General features: G+C 56.2%; 2 protein-coding genes across 3 annotated transcripts in view; one reads left to right on the forward strand and one right to left on the reverse strand.

Moving 5' to 3' along the window:
• The window catches only part of CDH23 (cadherin related 23), a 190,303-nt gene that overhangs the window by 16,431 nt on the left and 159,168 nt on the right, over positions 1-14,704 (reverse strand). The window contains exons 38-39 of the mRNA XM_027893374.1: positions 1,332-1,553; positions 1,130-1,249 (exon numbers count right to left, since the gene is read on the reverse strand). Of these exons, the coding sequence (XP_027749175.1) occupies positions 1,130-1,249; positions 1,332-1,553 (342 nt within the window). The remainder of the gene's footprint in view (positions 1-1,129; positions 1,250-1,331; positions 1,554-14,704) is intronic.
• On the forward strand, positions 3,038-12,925 carry VSIR (V-set immunoregulatory receptor). Of its 2 annotated transcripts, none has more exons than XM_027893372.1 (7): positions 3,038-3,223; positions 7,858-8,302; positions 9,024-9,073; positions 9,833-9,940; positions 11,390-11,417; positions 11,840-12,024; positions 12,273-12,925. In XM_027893372.1, exons 1-7 carry the CDS (start codon positions 3,160-3,162, stop codon positions 12,308-12,310), a joined length of 918 nt encoding a protein of 305 aa, XP_027749173.1. In that variant the 5' UTR covers positions 3,038-3,159; the 3' UTR covers positions 12,311-12,925. The 2 variants fall into 2 exon arrangements, with proteins under 2 accessions (XP_027749173.1, XP_027749172.1); XM_027893371.1 differs by having other exon boundaries at positions 3,040-3,223; positions 11,837-12,024.

The raw sequence follows: 14,704 nt of genomic DNA on the forward strand, positions 1-14,704 counted from the left end.
CTAAAAGCTGTGTTTTTGTACGGTGCTGGCACAAACTCCCTGGGCCATGCAGGGAGGGTGTTTCCTATCCCTTCTGGCTGTGGGGCTTGTTGCTGAGGGGGTTTCCAAGTCCATGTCTCTGCTTGAGCCAAGTGCAGGGGAAGCTCTGCCTTCACTTGCACCACACCAGCAGCTGCCGCCTTCCCTGCCAGAAGTTAAACCCCAGGTCTGCCCCTGCTGCAGCTTTCCTGGGCCAGGACAGTATCAGAGGACCAAATCTGAGGGATTCCCATTTGCCCAAGCATGGACCAGTGCTTGTGGGGACAAATCTTATCCATGGAAATCTCCCACAGTGGTATCTACCCTTCAGTTTCTCTCTTTGGCACACAAGAACTTATCTCCTTTTGGGGTCTACAGAACACTTGGCTCGGTATCTCGGTGAGGCATAACGATCCAAGGGAGTGAAGACAGAAGGCTTGACCCACCCCTGCCACCTGCAGACCCCCAAATCAATCTGGGCACAAACAACATCTGCTGTACAACCTGTCAAATTCTGGGTTCGGCCACAAATAATCAGCGTATTCAATTCCTGCAAAATATTTGCTTTGGAGCTGCTCATCTGCCCTCCCCACTCTTTGAGCAGCGCACTAAGTTCAGGTCACCGTGGTCCGGGAAACAAAGACAGAGCCATAGAGTAAAGTAACAAAAAAACAAACGAGAGGATTTAAATACCCCCCCCTTACAAGGAGTGGAAAGGGAGTTCTAAAAGCAGATAAGTAACCTGAGCAGATAAAGATGAAGCAGAAATTATTGCTATAGCAATGCTTTACTACCTGCTGTCCCTTCATGAGGAAAGACCAAGAAGACATCTAAAGAAAACATAACGCAACTTAAAAAGCATTCCAGGGATTTCTCTGTATGTTTGCAGGGCCAAATAATCGGGCAAATTAACCCCCAAGTGTCCCTCGTCCACGTCCCTGCTCTGAGAGACCCATGAGGGAGCAGGGCGGGGGCAGCTGGGCAAACTGGCCCCAGCTGGGAAAAGCGACTGGTGGCCACTGGGAAAGAGATGTGAAACCGCTCACACCAGAGGGAACTCCTTGACCCCAGAGAGGCCGCGGTGCCGCAGCCCCCGCCGGCAGCTCCTTACCGTGGCGGTCGAGGTGAGCCGGCGCGAGACGGTGGGACACTGGTCGGTGGCGGTGACGATCAAGGTGTAGCGCCCGTGGCTGATCTCGTAGTCCAGCTCCTTCACCGTGCGGATCTCTCCCTGCAAGGAGAGGGGGGAGCAGCTGGGAGCGAGGGCAGCGGGACAGGGACGTGCCCGGAATGGGGCCGGCACCCCGACTGACCGTGGCGTTGTCGATGTGGAAGGTACCCAAGATGTTGCCCTCGGTGATGGCGTACGACACCGTGCCGTTGGGCCCCTCATCCCGATCCAGGGCCTGCACAGTGACCAGGGTGGCGTTGAGTGTGGAGGGGCCTTCGTCAAGGGTCACCTCGTACAGTTGCTGCTGGAAAGTGGGAGCGTTGTCATTCTCATCCAGGACGGTGACGTACACGGTGGTGGTGGCCTGCGGGACAGGGGACATGGAGTTAAAACACTCCGAGCAATCTCTGGAGCTGGCTGGGAAAGGCTGGATCTGTCAAGGTCAATGACCAAGGTGGGCTCAACCCTGCCAAGAGACACAAATAAGAGTGCAGGGCCCAAAATGAAATGAGCCGTGGCTGCAGACGCACTTCCAAGGTGATGGTTTGGCACAGAGATAAACGCCCTGAGATTAAATCACATCCTTGCTCCCAAGCAAAGCACGTCTCTGGAGGAGCCTTCTCCTTTTCACACAGTTTGCCACTGCTGGCAATAACAGGCAATAACATTGCTCGTGGCAAAGGGAAAACCAGAGGCCAAACCCCCTGCCTTTGGAGGAGACACGCGAGTCCTTACCTTGGCTGTTATTAACAAGTGTGACAACGTGGGTGGAAAATAACCGGAGATGATGCTGCCACAGCTCAGGGGAGGAACAAAACCTAGCATCTCAGACAACCAGACTGATCTCCCATGGTCACACCACATGCCTGCTGACCACAACTTCAGGTGGACCCCAGCCTCCTCCATCTGTACCTGGATGTCCTGACTGAAGGTTGTCTTCTGGAGGTGTCTGGGGATGAGGAGTGACAAAAGCACGCGCAGAGGTGGTGTCTTTGGACAATAAACCACTCTTGTGGAGTCTCTGGACTTCATACCTACACCTTCCCCCAGCAAGAGATTTCTTCCAGCCAGCCAAGAGCCGGCATTACATTTTTGGCAAGAGTATCAGAGTCGTGTCTGTTGTAAAAACCAAAAAGCCACATGGTAATTAGCTACTTTTCTATTTCCTTGCACATTCCAAACTCAGAGTGGGCTAGAAGCAATGTTTGCAAACCTCCACGTGTCTTCAGGCTCCACTTTCCAGGGAATACTGTTTGGAAACGAGGCAGCTCTCAGCTGCAGCCAGAGATTTTGTTGATGCCTTTGGAATTTGAAGAGAAGCTCCAGGAGGAGTTATGTGTCAGATCATGGGGCTGCTTTGCTATTCGAGGGCAGAGTAAAAGTCCCTCATTGTGTAAAAGGGCTGTGGGAGGGGGATGCTTTGCTCCTCTTTTTTTTTTTTTTGGAAAGCTCCTTGACTTCTCTAAGCCAGCATTACTCTGAGTTACCCTGCCACCCATCCCAGGAAGATTTCTGCCTGCTTAGTCCTCACAAACACAGGAAAAAGCAATAATTCCAAGTAAAGTAATTACAAGCCAGCCTCAAGGGATCAGTTCCTCCTGGAAAAGGCGTGAGACCAACAGCCACAAGTCCCCCCGGCACGGCGAGCATCCCCCTTAGCACCCCAAAAACACACAAAGGGGGACCGGCTTGCTCTAAGGGGAAAAAACCCAGCAAACGCCCCCTCTGCCCAAAGAGGTGGGGACCGCAGTGACAATCCATCCGCGGGGTGCTCCCCCCGTCCTCCCGCCCGCCCCCGCCGCTCCCTGCAGCCTCTCACCTCCTGGGGGTGCTCGCCGTTCTCTCCATCCCCTGCGCAATAATCGCAATGAAATTTCCTGTGTGTGTGCAAGCCCGGCTGTCGCGGCGGGGCTGCTCAGAGCGTGCGGTGGCTCCGCAGAAGCCACCTCTGCCCGGCCAACCCCGCTGCCATGGGGGTGACGTCCCCCCGAACTAGGCTGCTGCTGGCCGCGCTCTGCCTGCTCACCTCCCACGGTAAGCTCCGGCTCGCCCGCCTCTCTCCTCCCTGCCCGCAGAAACTCTCCTCTCTGGGGCACCGTGCTCGCCGGCCCGGGGCTGTGCCTCGCTCGGCACGAGGAATTTGGGGCGTTTAGGGGGTTATTTGCTTTCTTCCTCTGTGATTTTTGGGGTGGTGGGGAGGGGGTGGTCAAGCCAGCATTTCACATGATGCTGGGGCTGTGCCGGGGTAAAGGGGCCACAGGGGAGCCGCTGTTCTAAAACTCCGAGACTGTTTTTTTCTTTCTTCCTTTGCTTTGATCTAACATGCGTGGACGGAAAGCAGCCCCCCCCTGTCCCCGCCAGCCCCCGCTGGGGACCCTGGGCTGGAAAAGCCACTCTGTCCCCCCACGTCACTTTTCCCTGGCACTGTGGAGGTCCCCGGCTGGGTCACGGTGAGAGGACCCTTCCGTCAGCCCTGGGGGAGCGGAGTGGGGGGAATCTGTGCGAGCAGGGCCGGGATGCCCTCTCTGAGGATGCTCCGCTCTGCCGTGATTGCTCGGACGTGCCGAGCAGCTTCTCCGGGTGGGCATCCAGCCGTGGCCAGGACCACAGTGTGGCTGCCGAGTTCCCCTTCCCCTGGGCGAGTGCCTCCCAGTGCTGGAAGCTCGCCGGCTGCTTATCAAGGGGATGCTCTGGGAGGGAGGGGGCTGCTCCATCCCTGACTCCGCACCAGCCGTGGCAGGCAGCGTTTCTATTCGGGGGCTCCGGGGCCAGGGAGTGTGACACAGGAGCGGTGGCAATTAAAACCACAGATCGTCTGTGGACGAAGGGTCAGAGAAGGAAGCTGGGAGGGACCGTGATCCCTCCCTGCTCTGCGCACGCAGAGGACGAGCATCCTATCGGGCTTGGCTTCACTGTCTTTCTCGGGACGGGAAAGAAGAGATGCCCAAAGATGCCCTATTGCAACGGGGTGGGGAGGCCCCTTCTCCTCTCTCCTCTGGGACACCAAGGCTGGTGTGGATTGAACAGCGCTTTGCTTCTCATTTGAGTCTCGGCATCAGGGAGCGATTCCCAGCATCTCCACGGGGACTTGAAAAATTTAATTTATGCATCTGGGGTGCTGGGACTGAACCTCAGGTCTTCTGCAATGCAACAAGCTTGGATGATGATGATCAACCTGAGCCCGGTGCCAGAGGAACTGAGCTTTGTGCAGCCAAAACTTTCCAAACCCCCAGGTGGGCTCGGTGGAGGAGCAGAGCCCTTGGAAACGTCCAGTTTGGAGATGCTGGCAGCAAGGTGGATGGGGAAGCGGCTCCTCTCCACCCAAAGAACGGCAGCTGAGCTGGGCTTTCCAAAATTGCATCCCAGGGCCGTGCTGGCAGAGGAGCAAGGCAGGACCCTCCAGTGGGAGCAGCAGCTCCAGGCTTCTCCCGCCACTGCCTGGATGATGGGTGCCCCTGGAAAGCCATTTGATGAGGGTTCTTAACAAGAGCATCTTCAGTAAGTTTTCCCTGATCTTTTCCTTCCCTGCTGTAAGTACTTGTGTGGAGGTGTGGATGCCTCTGCACGTCTCACCTGGCTGATAACTCTGGAGCACAATGACAGCACGGTGATGATGGGGTTTGGGGAACTTTGATGTGAGGCTGTTACAAAAGCTCCCAGAAGAGGGAATAAAGCCGTGTTCCTTGCTCCAGTGCTCCACTCTCTCTCCAGCAGCCCCTCCTCTGCAGCAGGTGAGCCCCTCCAAAGGCTCCATCCCCTGCTCTGCACAGATCTTCTTGGAGTGGAAAGACGCAGCCTGCTGTGGAAATCACTTCTGTCAGGCACATGAGAGCAGATCAAACACCTGCTTGCCAGGGCAGGGGCCCAAACTTAGGAGAACCAGCCAGGAGAGGCTTTTGGTCACTGACCCAGAATTTGGTGTGAAATGCTGATTTATTCAAGACGTCGGTCAGCAAAGCAACACGGGGTCCTGCACTTTTTTCGCATTTCCTTCTGTGTGAAAGGAGAGCTCCCAGGTTTCAAGCGAGGAAGTGACGGCAGAACCAGGCAGGTACCAGCCCTGCACTGGGCTCTGCAAGGCACCAATGAAACATCACTGCTTGGAGACAGAGATACTGAGGTGCCAAAGAGGAAGAGGGGCACTTCTGGCACCCACTTGAGACCTCCTCTGTCTTTACCAGATGGTGACAAGACAACAGCTCTAGAGCAGCCCTCAGTGGATCCAGTCTCTCTCAGCTGGAGATGTGCAGAGACCGGCACCTGTTTTTATTCTGGCGTTTGCCAGCAGCTCTGACTTCAAAGGGAATGGTTCAATCAGGGTGTGGATGGAGCCAAACTTGGGCTCTGGGCATGGTAGAAGCCCAGGAGATTAAGATCCATGGGCTTTAGTATAGGGACACCACCAGAAGATGTTTCCCCTGGGCACCATCTGGTGTCCAGCACGGCTTTAAAGCCTCATTACATCTTGGGGAGGGAACACCAACTTCCCTGGCACCGCTATGGGCTGCGCTGTGCCTCGCCAGCTGCTTTCTCCTCCACTCCGTGGCTTTTGAGAGCCTTCCCTGACTGTTTGGGAGATAGAAGGGAGGTTGGCAATGCTGAAGGCTGAGCACACATGGTAACCTCTGCCCCTCCCCACTGCTGAAAAGCGTGGGCTGTGCTGACTTTCCATCCAGACGGTTCCCATCAAGCTCCGGAGGTGGAAGCTGGTCGGTTTAGCAAGGCAGAGCTTTGCAAACTGCGCGGGGATGAGCGGGACAGCTTTACACGAGGGCTGCGTGTGGAAAACAAAAGACTCCCGCAGATACTTTTGGAAGGTGTTGGAAGTGTGGCTTCCTTCAATAGAGCCCTGGCTTCCCTTCCTCCGGCTCCCGGGAGACCCCCGATGTGAATGGGGCACTTCCCGTTGCCGCAGGTATCGTCAAAAACATCTGAGGTGCCTTTTGTGCTCGGCGGGCTTGGCGAGGAGGTGGGAGACCTGCTCTGCTGCCTGCCAAAACCCATCCAGCCCGGCCGTGCATCCTGGCCCCGGCAGCACCTGAGGGTGAGGAGAAGTCAGGGCTTGAAAATAAGACTGAACAAAGCAGCGTTGGTCTCGGGCCACGCAAACCTCTCTGCCCCAGAGCGGCTCTGGGGATGTGCTGCTGCACGTGCCGTGGGGAGCAGGAAGCAATTAGCCCGAGAGGTCTGGCAAAGGTCACGCCATCCCTGGCTCCCTGGGGCTCCTTGGCACCCCGTGCTGCAGACCAGGGGGGGTGCAATGGGGCAGATCTCCTGCCCAAACCCTCCCTTGTCCCCCAAGAGCACCCCTTAGGCAGGAACTCAGGGCTTTCATGGCTGTCCTTGCACCACCACCGAATAACCAGAAATAACCACGAGGGGTGGAAGGCAGCTTTTCGGTTTCGCTCTCCCAGGCCGCGACACAGTGACCCTGTGTCACGGCCCGGAGGAAGAGGAGGATGCTCTCGGGGTTGCCTGGTGATGGGGAGCCTCTGGCCCAGCTGGATGCCTGCGGGCAGGCTCAGCACACCCTGCCTGAGATCGACACCCGCTCGATATAGCAAGCGAAAAACCTCAAAGCCAAACGGTGGCGGAGCTAATGGCACAACAGGATGTTACCAAAATGAAAAAACATCTTGTCCTCATACCATCTCCTCTGCTGCAAAGCAGCCCCAGGAACCTCCTTTTCACAGTAATTTAAAGTAAATAAGCCCAGAATCTGCTTTTTCTCCGGCTTTCAAAGTGACGTTTCCACTTCTGTTACAAAGTGGTGATGGGGCCAGAGCACCAAAACCTCTCCTGTCTCTTTTCTCTCCCCTCAGGCACAGCATCCCTTCCCCACCAGTACCCTCCACCCATGCCCTGGGAAAAGACCAGGAATGCCGTGGTGTGCCCCTCACCACCAACGCCGTGGTGTGCCCCTGGTCCCTGCCAGGCCTCCCGCCCACATTCCAGAATTTCTCTCTGAAAATTGTTTTCATTTTCAAGCAGCTTCTCACTGTCAGCATCAGCCAGTTCCCCCTTCTCCTCCCCAGGGGCTGAAAAACAAGGAGGGTGGGACCTGCTCCCCGCCTGATCTCAGGGGGCAGCCCCTCCTAGCTCTTTTCTGTTTATTTTTTCTCCTTTTATTTTTTTTGCAGCTGGTCCAACAGCACTCGTGTCTCCTCCTTCACGAGCCATAACCCTTCTGCCTCGCTTCTCCTCTCACCCTCCACACACTTTGCCTCCCTGCCCCACACTTCTGCCAGCTCTGCTGTCCCCAGACAACCTTCTGCCTCCCTGCTGCTGATGCCTAACTGTATTTAAAGCACGTTTCTCCTCCAGAGTTCATTTCTACGGTGAAGTTGTGCTCCCAGCCCTGCTGAGATGTTGCCATGGAATCCTGGAATGATTTGGGTTGGAAGGGACCTTGAAGACCACCTCGCTCCAACCCTCTGCCACAGGCAGGGACACCTTCCACCAGTCCAGGTGGCTCCAAGCCCCGTCCAACCTGGCCTTGGACACTTCCAGGGATCCAGGGGCAGCCACAGTTTGTCTGGGCAACCTGTGCCAGGGCCTGCCCACCTGGTGGTGGGGCTGCAGTGCTCGTTTTGGGGAGGGATCCCCATTTTGCTACCAACTCAGGGTAAGGCCGGGATCTGACTCCCTGCTGTGCCTTCTTCCCCCAGGAGGGCCAGCAGCTTTCTTGATCACCACCCCCTACTCGCTCTGCGTCTGCCCCGAGGGCCAGAACGTCACCCTGACCTGCCGGATCAGCGGCCCCCTCGCCGACCGCCACGACCTGCTCTACAAGACCTGGTACTTCAGCAGAAACGGCGACCAGAGCTGCTCCGACAAGAGGCACATCCGCAACGTCACCGAGAAGGAGCTGCACCACGACCTGGGCAGGCACCACGAGCCCGGGGGCAACGGCACCCAAAAATCCCCCCTGGGGCGGCACCGCGGGGTGGAGTTTGTCCCCGACCGCCACGGCGCCTTCCACATCGTGGTGATGAACCTGACACTGCAGGACAGCGGGAATTACTGCTGCTACGCCGTGGAGCTGAGGCGGGAGCACGGCAAGCCCCACACCATGCAGGTTGCTCACGGCTTCGTGGAGCTGCAGATCCAGCAGCAAGGTGAGGGGGGCAAGGGGGGCGTCCCCCTGCCAGGGTGTGTCAGAGCTCAGGGGGCCGAGAAGGGGTGGCGGGGGACACCAGGGTGCAGCGTTTCAGGGCTGGGGAGGCAAGGAGTGAGAATGCTGGAAGCCCGAGCCATGTTGCAAGAGTCAAAAGAGCAGCAGATGTTGAAGGTCTGAGTTAGGGCCAGAGAGCAATAGAACATTAAAACAAAATGAAAAAAAAAAACAAAAAAAACAAAAAAAAACAAACTCCAGAGGCTGGAATGCAATAAAATCCATGGTACATAGTTTCGCTGATCTTCTTCAACCTCTTTCTGGAAGAGAGGAAAATAAATCCCAACTTAAAAGGAGCTGGCTGGTGGTGCAAGCCCAAATGAGGGCTTGTAGATAACCCTGGGACAGCAGCCCAGTGGGAGAGGCATGAGGAAGGGAAAGGCATCTCCTTCCCTTGATTTGCAGCACTAGGATAGATAGTTTTTCTTTCAGACCAAGAAGAAAGAGGTTGCATGGCCAGGGATGGGGTCCCACTGCCACAGGGAAAAGGGGTCTTGCTGCTAGCAGGGATCTCTGTGTAGGCTTCCAAGCTTTGGGGATGCTCTGGGATGCTATTCTTAATATCAGGGGCAAAAAGGCAAGGACAGCCAACAGGCTGGGAGTTCTGTGGCACCTGAGTGAACCCCCTGAGATGTAACATGCTTTTCTGTTCTCTTCTGCAGGCAGAGGAGGGCTTCAAAACTGCACCTTTCATACAGCCACCAGCAAAGGTACAGGGAAAAAAAACCCCTTTTCGAGTGTGCTGCTCGCCACCCTGCCCCACAACACTGAGGGTTTGTGCCAAACCCTCAGTCTCAAGCGTTGGGACACCCTGTCCCACCAGGCAAAAAAAAAAAAGGGGGATAAATGCACCCCACTAAAACACAGACACAAGGAGCAGGAAGCTGCTTCCTCAGAGGGATGCACAGGAGAGGAGGCCTTGAGCTGAACCTGCCTGTGATGTAAGTAGCCCTCAACCCTACCAGGAGCCATCCACAGGACCCTGACGGCCACAGATGTGCCCACAGGTTGCCAGCCTTTCTGTGAGCCTCCATGGGTGGCGTTCTCGAGGGGAACATTCGTTAACGAGCCCGGGTTAACGAGCCCTTTGATGCCCAAGCACTGTGAGGCTGCCCGTGGGTTGGGGCCAGCGCTCTGAAATTGCTGGGGGCCTTTATCAGGGCTTCTCTCCTGGTATCTGGAAGACCAAAAAAAGGGCCTTGGCGTGTCCTCCAGCAGCGAAGGACTTCGGTGAAGGTCCTAAAACGATGCCTCAGAGCTTATCTGCACAGCTGGCAACGCATCCCAGCGCGAATCCCGCGCGTGCGGGAGCTGCACTGCATCAGGTGTGGGGCAGCGTGGGATGGCCCCGTGCTGGACTTGGGCACCTTAAAGGTCTCTTTCAACCTAAAGAAATCTGTGATTCTGGCTTGAGGAAGCTGAGGAAATGCAAGGTGAGCCCTCCCCATGTGTGCCCTCCTCTGTCGCAGATATCACGGCTGCCGCGCTGGCCACGGGCGCCTGCATCGTGGGCATCCTCTGCCTGCCCCTCATCCTGCTCCTCATCTACAAACAGAGACAAGCCGCCACCAACAGACGTGAGTACCAGGGATGGCCCCCCTCATCCCCAGGGTGGCAAGGATGGCACGGGATGTGTCCCGCTGGGATCAGCTGGTTTGGCTGCCCCGAGTCCCGCGGGCGCAGCGGAAGGTGGCCCCAGTGACAGGTCCCTGCCAGGTGTCTCCTGCAGAGCTGTCCCAGGAAGGGCCAGGCATGCCTGAAGGCTGCTGGTGAGGAGCGTGGGATAGGAGGGGACCCCAGGAGCGTGCTGGGGGCACTGAGGCTGCAAAGATGCTCCCTGCAGAGCCCTTTCCTTCCACACCCACTGTAGGAGCTGCCTCATTTACTCATTTCTCCCTCCACCACGCAACTGAAGTAGAAGCTCTGCCTTCTAAGCGATTGGAAAAGCATTCTTTGCACTTTTTCTCCCCTTCCTCTTCAAAAAGACCCCTGGCCATAGGACTGCAGCAAGCCAGTTCTCCCCTCTGCTGCCCCAGCCCTGGAATACCAGGCAGTGCTGAGGCGTTGAGCCGGCTGCCAGCTCCTGCCCGTGCTTGGCTCCCACAGATTTCGGTAATTAAGCGGAAAGGGGCACCACCTAAACTGGCAGAGGCATTTCATCAGCCCTTGGGCAAGCGGGGCCCTGTGGTTTCCCTCACCCAGCTCAGTGGGCGGCTCTGTGGCTCCGAGCAAACCCTTTGGAGAAGTGGCTTTTGCAGCAGGCGTGGGCACGACGCCAGCCACGAGATTGGGAACTGGGCTTTCGACATCCATCCCCTTCCTGCACCCATTCAGCAGTGGCCGGGGTGCAGCTCCCACCTCCTTGTTGCAAAGCATCACCTGGATGCTATTTCACCCCGGAGAGGAGGCAAAATCCAGGGGGATTTGCTTCTCAAGTATGATGGGCCAGGTTATTTCCACACAGAACTGTTCTTTGGCACAGTCTGGGCCAAACCTCGAGCAGCTCGGCTCGGGATGATCTTTGTGCAGGCATCCATCATAGCCCAGAAACACGGGCTGTGGGATCTGCTGCAGCAAAGGGGATGGAGAAATACGTAACAGGGTGCTTGCCCAGCCAAACACAGGGACAGCCAAATGCCAGGTGGTGATTTGCAGAGCCCCAGGAGGGTGTCACAGGTGGGTGGTGGGTGCATCTGGGCACGAGCAGGGCCAGGCTGCAGCCCAGGCACCCCAGCTGCACCTCACTTCACCCCATGCCTGCAGAAGTGTCTCTTCCCTTTCTCTGGCGCCTGCGGTTTCAGTCTGGGAGGAAGCTGGGCTGGGGAGTAAACAGGGTGGGAGGGATGCAGAGAAGGAGGGTTGGGAGCAAAGCAGACAGCTAAAGAAGGGAGTGGGGGACAGAGAAATGCAGAGGAAGAGGAATTGGACGTGGATGAGACACCGTCACACAGCACTGGCAGCGGGTCTGGGTCTGACACTGGGCCTTATGCTGCCAGCACTCACCCCAACCACTTTGTCTTTGGCAGGTGCCCATGAGCTCGTCAGGATGGACAGGTAAGGAAATCCATCCTCCACCTCCTCACACCCCCTCTGCCTCCATCCCAGACCCCACAAGACTCCTCTCCTTTGAAGCCAGCAGGTATCCTCAGCCTGTCAGACAGAAAGGGATGTTGGTGGCATCCACTCTCTTGAGTCCTGTCTCTTTCTGGGAAGCCACTGTTTCTCTTCCCTCTCTCCAAGTGGGAAGTGCCTCCTTTCTTTTTGCCTGTGCCTAGGGCATGCATCTCCCCACACACCAGGAGAGCCAAGAACCACTTTGGCAAAGCTTTCCCCCCTGCACTGGTCTCCCCCGTTTGCTCTCAGCTGAGGTGCCACCACCCAAACCTGCTCCATGCCCTGCTTGGCTGTTCCAAAACCCCGGAGACAAGAAAAGCTCCTGAAATAACCGTGCACATCCCTGTCCTCTCCCACAGCAGCGCCCAGGGCATCGAGAACCCCGTGTTCGAGGCGGTGCCGTCGGCCAGTGTGGAGCCGCGGCCCCGGCCCCAGCTCTCCTACATGGCCAGCCGGCTGCCCTCCGAGTCCGGCCGGCACCTGCTCTCGGAGCCCAGCACGCCCCTGTCCCCCCCAGGCCCCGGGGAATGCTTCTTCCCGACGCTGGGTGAGTGACTGGCGACGCTGAGCCCCCTTGGGAGACCACTGAGGTGGGAAGAGAAGGGTGGAGGGGGGAGCGAAGGGGAAAGCGGGGTGTGAAATACCAGCCGCGAACTTTGTGCTGCGTGGGACATCCGAGTCCTACGGCTTAGAAGATGGGAAGGACCCAAACCCCCTGCTTTCCACGCAAAAGAAGAGTTTGGCCGCTCCCTTCAGCTGCAAGATGGACTAATATCCCTGGTCTGACATTTCCAGATCCTGTTCCTGACTCGCCAAATTCCGTGAAAGCCTGAAGGCCCCAGAGGGAACCACATCCTGCAGACCACGCCATGCTCGCCCAGCCGAGACCCCCGGGAGGGTGGCAGGGCCAGGGGCAGCAAACCCTTTAAGATCTGAAGCTGTGTGCAGCAGGATCCCTGCCCTTGTCTCCCATCCGGCCTCTGCCCTGGGACTGGAAGTGAACCCCTCTCGCTTGGAGTTCAAGTTTTAACTACCTGTTTCCATGGAGAAGAGCACGGCTCTGTACTGCTCACATTTTATGTACTAGCTGAAAATTGAGGATGTCCCGCACCTGGAAAATTCCCTGAGGATTTAACTTATTGCCTGGGGTTTAAGCTCTGCAACATCAACATGTTTCTGCATCCTTGACTGAACATCCTCTCTGGGAGTGGATGGTAAAGTACTTATTCCACCGTGAAACCAAACAGGGTCACCAGCCAACCTTGTACTACCTTTTTCCCTGCAAAACAGGAAGGGGAGAGGCTCCCTGCTGCCACTGGAGCCCTCCTTCCCTACCAGCCTTTTGAGATGGCCATGGACTTAGGATGCTGCTGCCTTTTCAGCTGGACACACGCCAGGAGGAGCCTTATTTCTGCTGCAGTTTTATCCTTGGCTTGGGATCAGGGGAGTTTATCTTTCTGTTTGTTTTATTATCAGTGCTGATTAAAAAGAAAAAAAGGATGTTTATGATTTTCATTTGTTTGGTTGTTTGTTTTTTTGGTTTTTTAAATTTTTTTTTCCAAATGCCTATCGATTAAAAAGTTAACCTGGAGGATGTTGGAGGATGTTCCCCTGACCTGGCTGAGAGCCTGGGCGGAGAGGTGGAGGCACAGGAGCGCAACAGGCATTGGGGAATGCCACAGATGGATTTCCCTGAGACTCCTGGGGCCAGCATGACCAGAACAGTCAGCCCCGCGGCCACTGTGAGGGGACACTGTGATGCCCTGGGGGTTGCACAGGTGCCCTCTCTGCATCTGAACGCAGCACCCCAGCACTGCTTACCTAAAGGTGGCTGTGGGTCATGCTCCAGAGTGATACTCAGCCCTGACGAGGAGATAAAACCTTGTGGGAGACACTGTTTCTCCAAGAGTGTGTTTTTTTGTTTTGGTTTGGTTTTTTGTTCGTTTGTTTTGTTTTTTGTTTTGTTTTGTTTTCCCTCTCTTGCTTCTGTTTTTGTTGTGAAGTGGGTGAAAAAAAATCACCACGAGACAAACAAAAACATTAGTCATATCAAAACGGTGTCAGCCCTGAGCAGTAGCTGTACCAGGCAGCGTGCCAGGGCAGAGCATCCCCGGCAGCTCCCCATTTCCCACACTACCTGGCTGAAGGAAACAAGCGTTTGCCTCTGGAATGGGCCTGGGGACATCCTGGGCTTCGGCAGGATTTGATTAATCCGGCGTTGGCTTCAGTAAGAGCAGCTGCAAGATGGTTCAGGGATGAAGGAGAAGGCAGCGCCCACCCCGCCCCTGCATACCACGGATGTGACTTCCTGAGCACGGGACCGGGGCTTTATTGCCACCCACGGCTCAGCCCCTTCCCGCCTCTGCTGGGGAAGCTTTCCCAGTGCCTCCGGCGCTTCCCTCTCCCTGTCCCAGCAGCTGCAGCTGGAAAGGTACTCCTGGATTTTAGCTGCCCCCGGGCCCTAACCGCTTTGAAAGCCTCTCCAAGTCCCTCAGGTTGCTAACGAATGCGTTGTTCGATGACAGAAAAAAAGCTTTGTGGGAAACAAGTTTTGCTCCATGCAGCAGGAATCCCACTTCTCGGGATGTGCTGCAGGCAAAGGTGAGCTGAGGAGCCACGCTCTGCCAGAAGCACTGATGTGGCATGTTGGGGCACTTGAGTGGCACCAGGGACCGTTCCCCACCTAGAAAACCTGCCAGAAGGAAAAAAAAAGACTTCTAGGGGAGAGAAGAAATGATGGTTGCAGGCAGTTCCTGCAATTCCCAAGACCTTCCAGTTGCAGCTCACCAGCTTGGGAAGGTTTTCTTCCCTGCAGTGCTTTTTGGGGTAAACGTTTTCCTTTAATTTGCCAGCATTTTATCCTTTTGCCCCTGCATTTCCAGCTCCCAAGAGCATCCTCTTGGCCAGTCTTCTATGCTCCCTTGCTGTCCTGGGTATCCCAGATCACCGTGGGACTTCCAAGTCCTCTCCCAGCTCCGTCCCCTCTGCCTCTCCCACACTGAGAAGGCCAAACCTCAAAGTACAGGGACAAATTACAAACAATTATCCCCTTTTGTGCGCTGTTGCATCAGCCTGGATCTACTTGTGAAACCACAGTTTCTGGCAGCCAACAAATCCCTGACAGACATCATTTCACCACCCAGGCGTGAGGCCAGCAGGCCCCAAGCGACACGCCGGACCGCCTTTCACAAGACTCGAGTGTCCTCGAGCTCCGAAACGGGCCAGAA

Source organism: Empidonax traillii, unplaced genomic scaffold, assembly GCF_003031625.1.
Source record: "Empidonax traillii isolate 1590-97213 ecotype Southwest subspecies unplaced genomic scaffold, ASM303162v1 scaffold387:size635111, whole genome shotgun sequence".
Taxonomy (NCBI): Eukaryota; Metazoa; Chordata; class Aves; order Passeriformes; family Tyrannidae; genus Empidonax; species Empidonax traillii.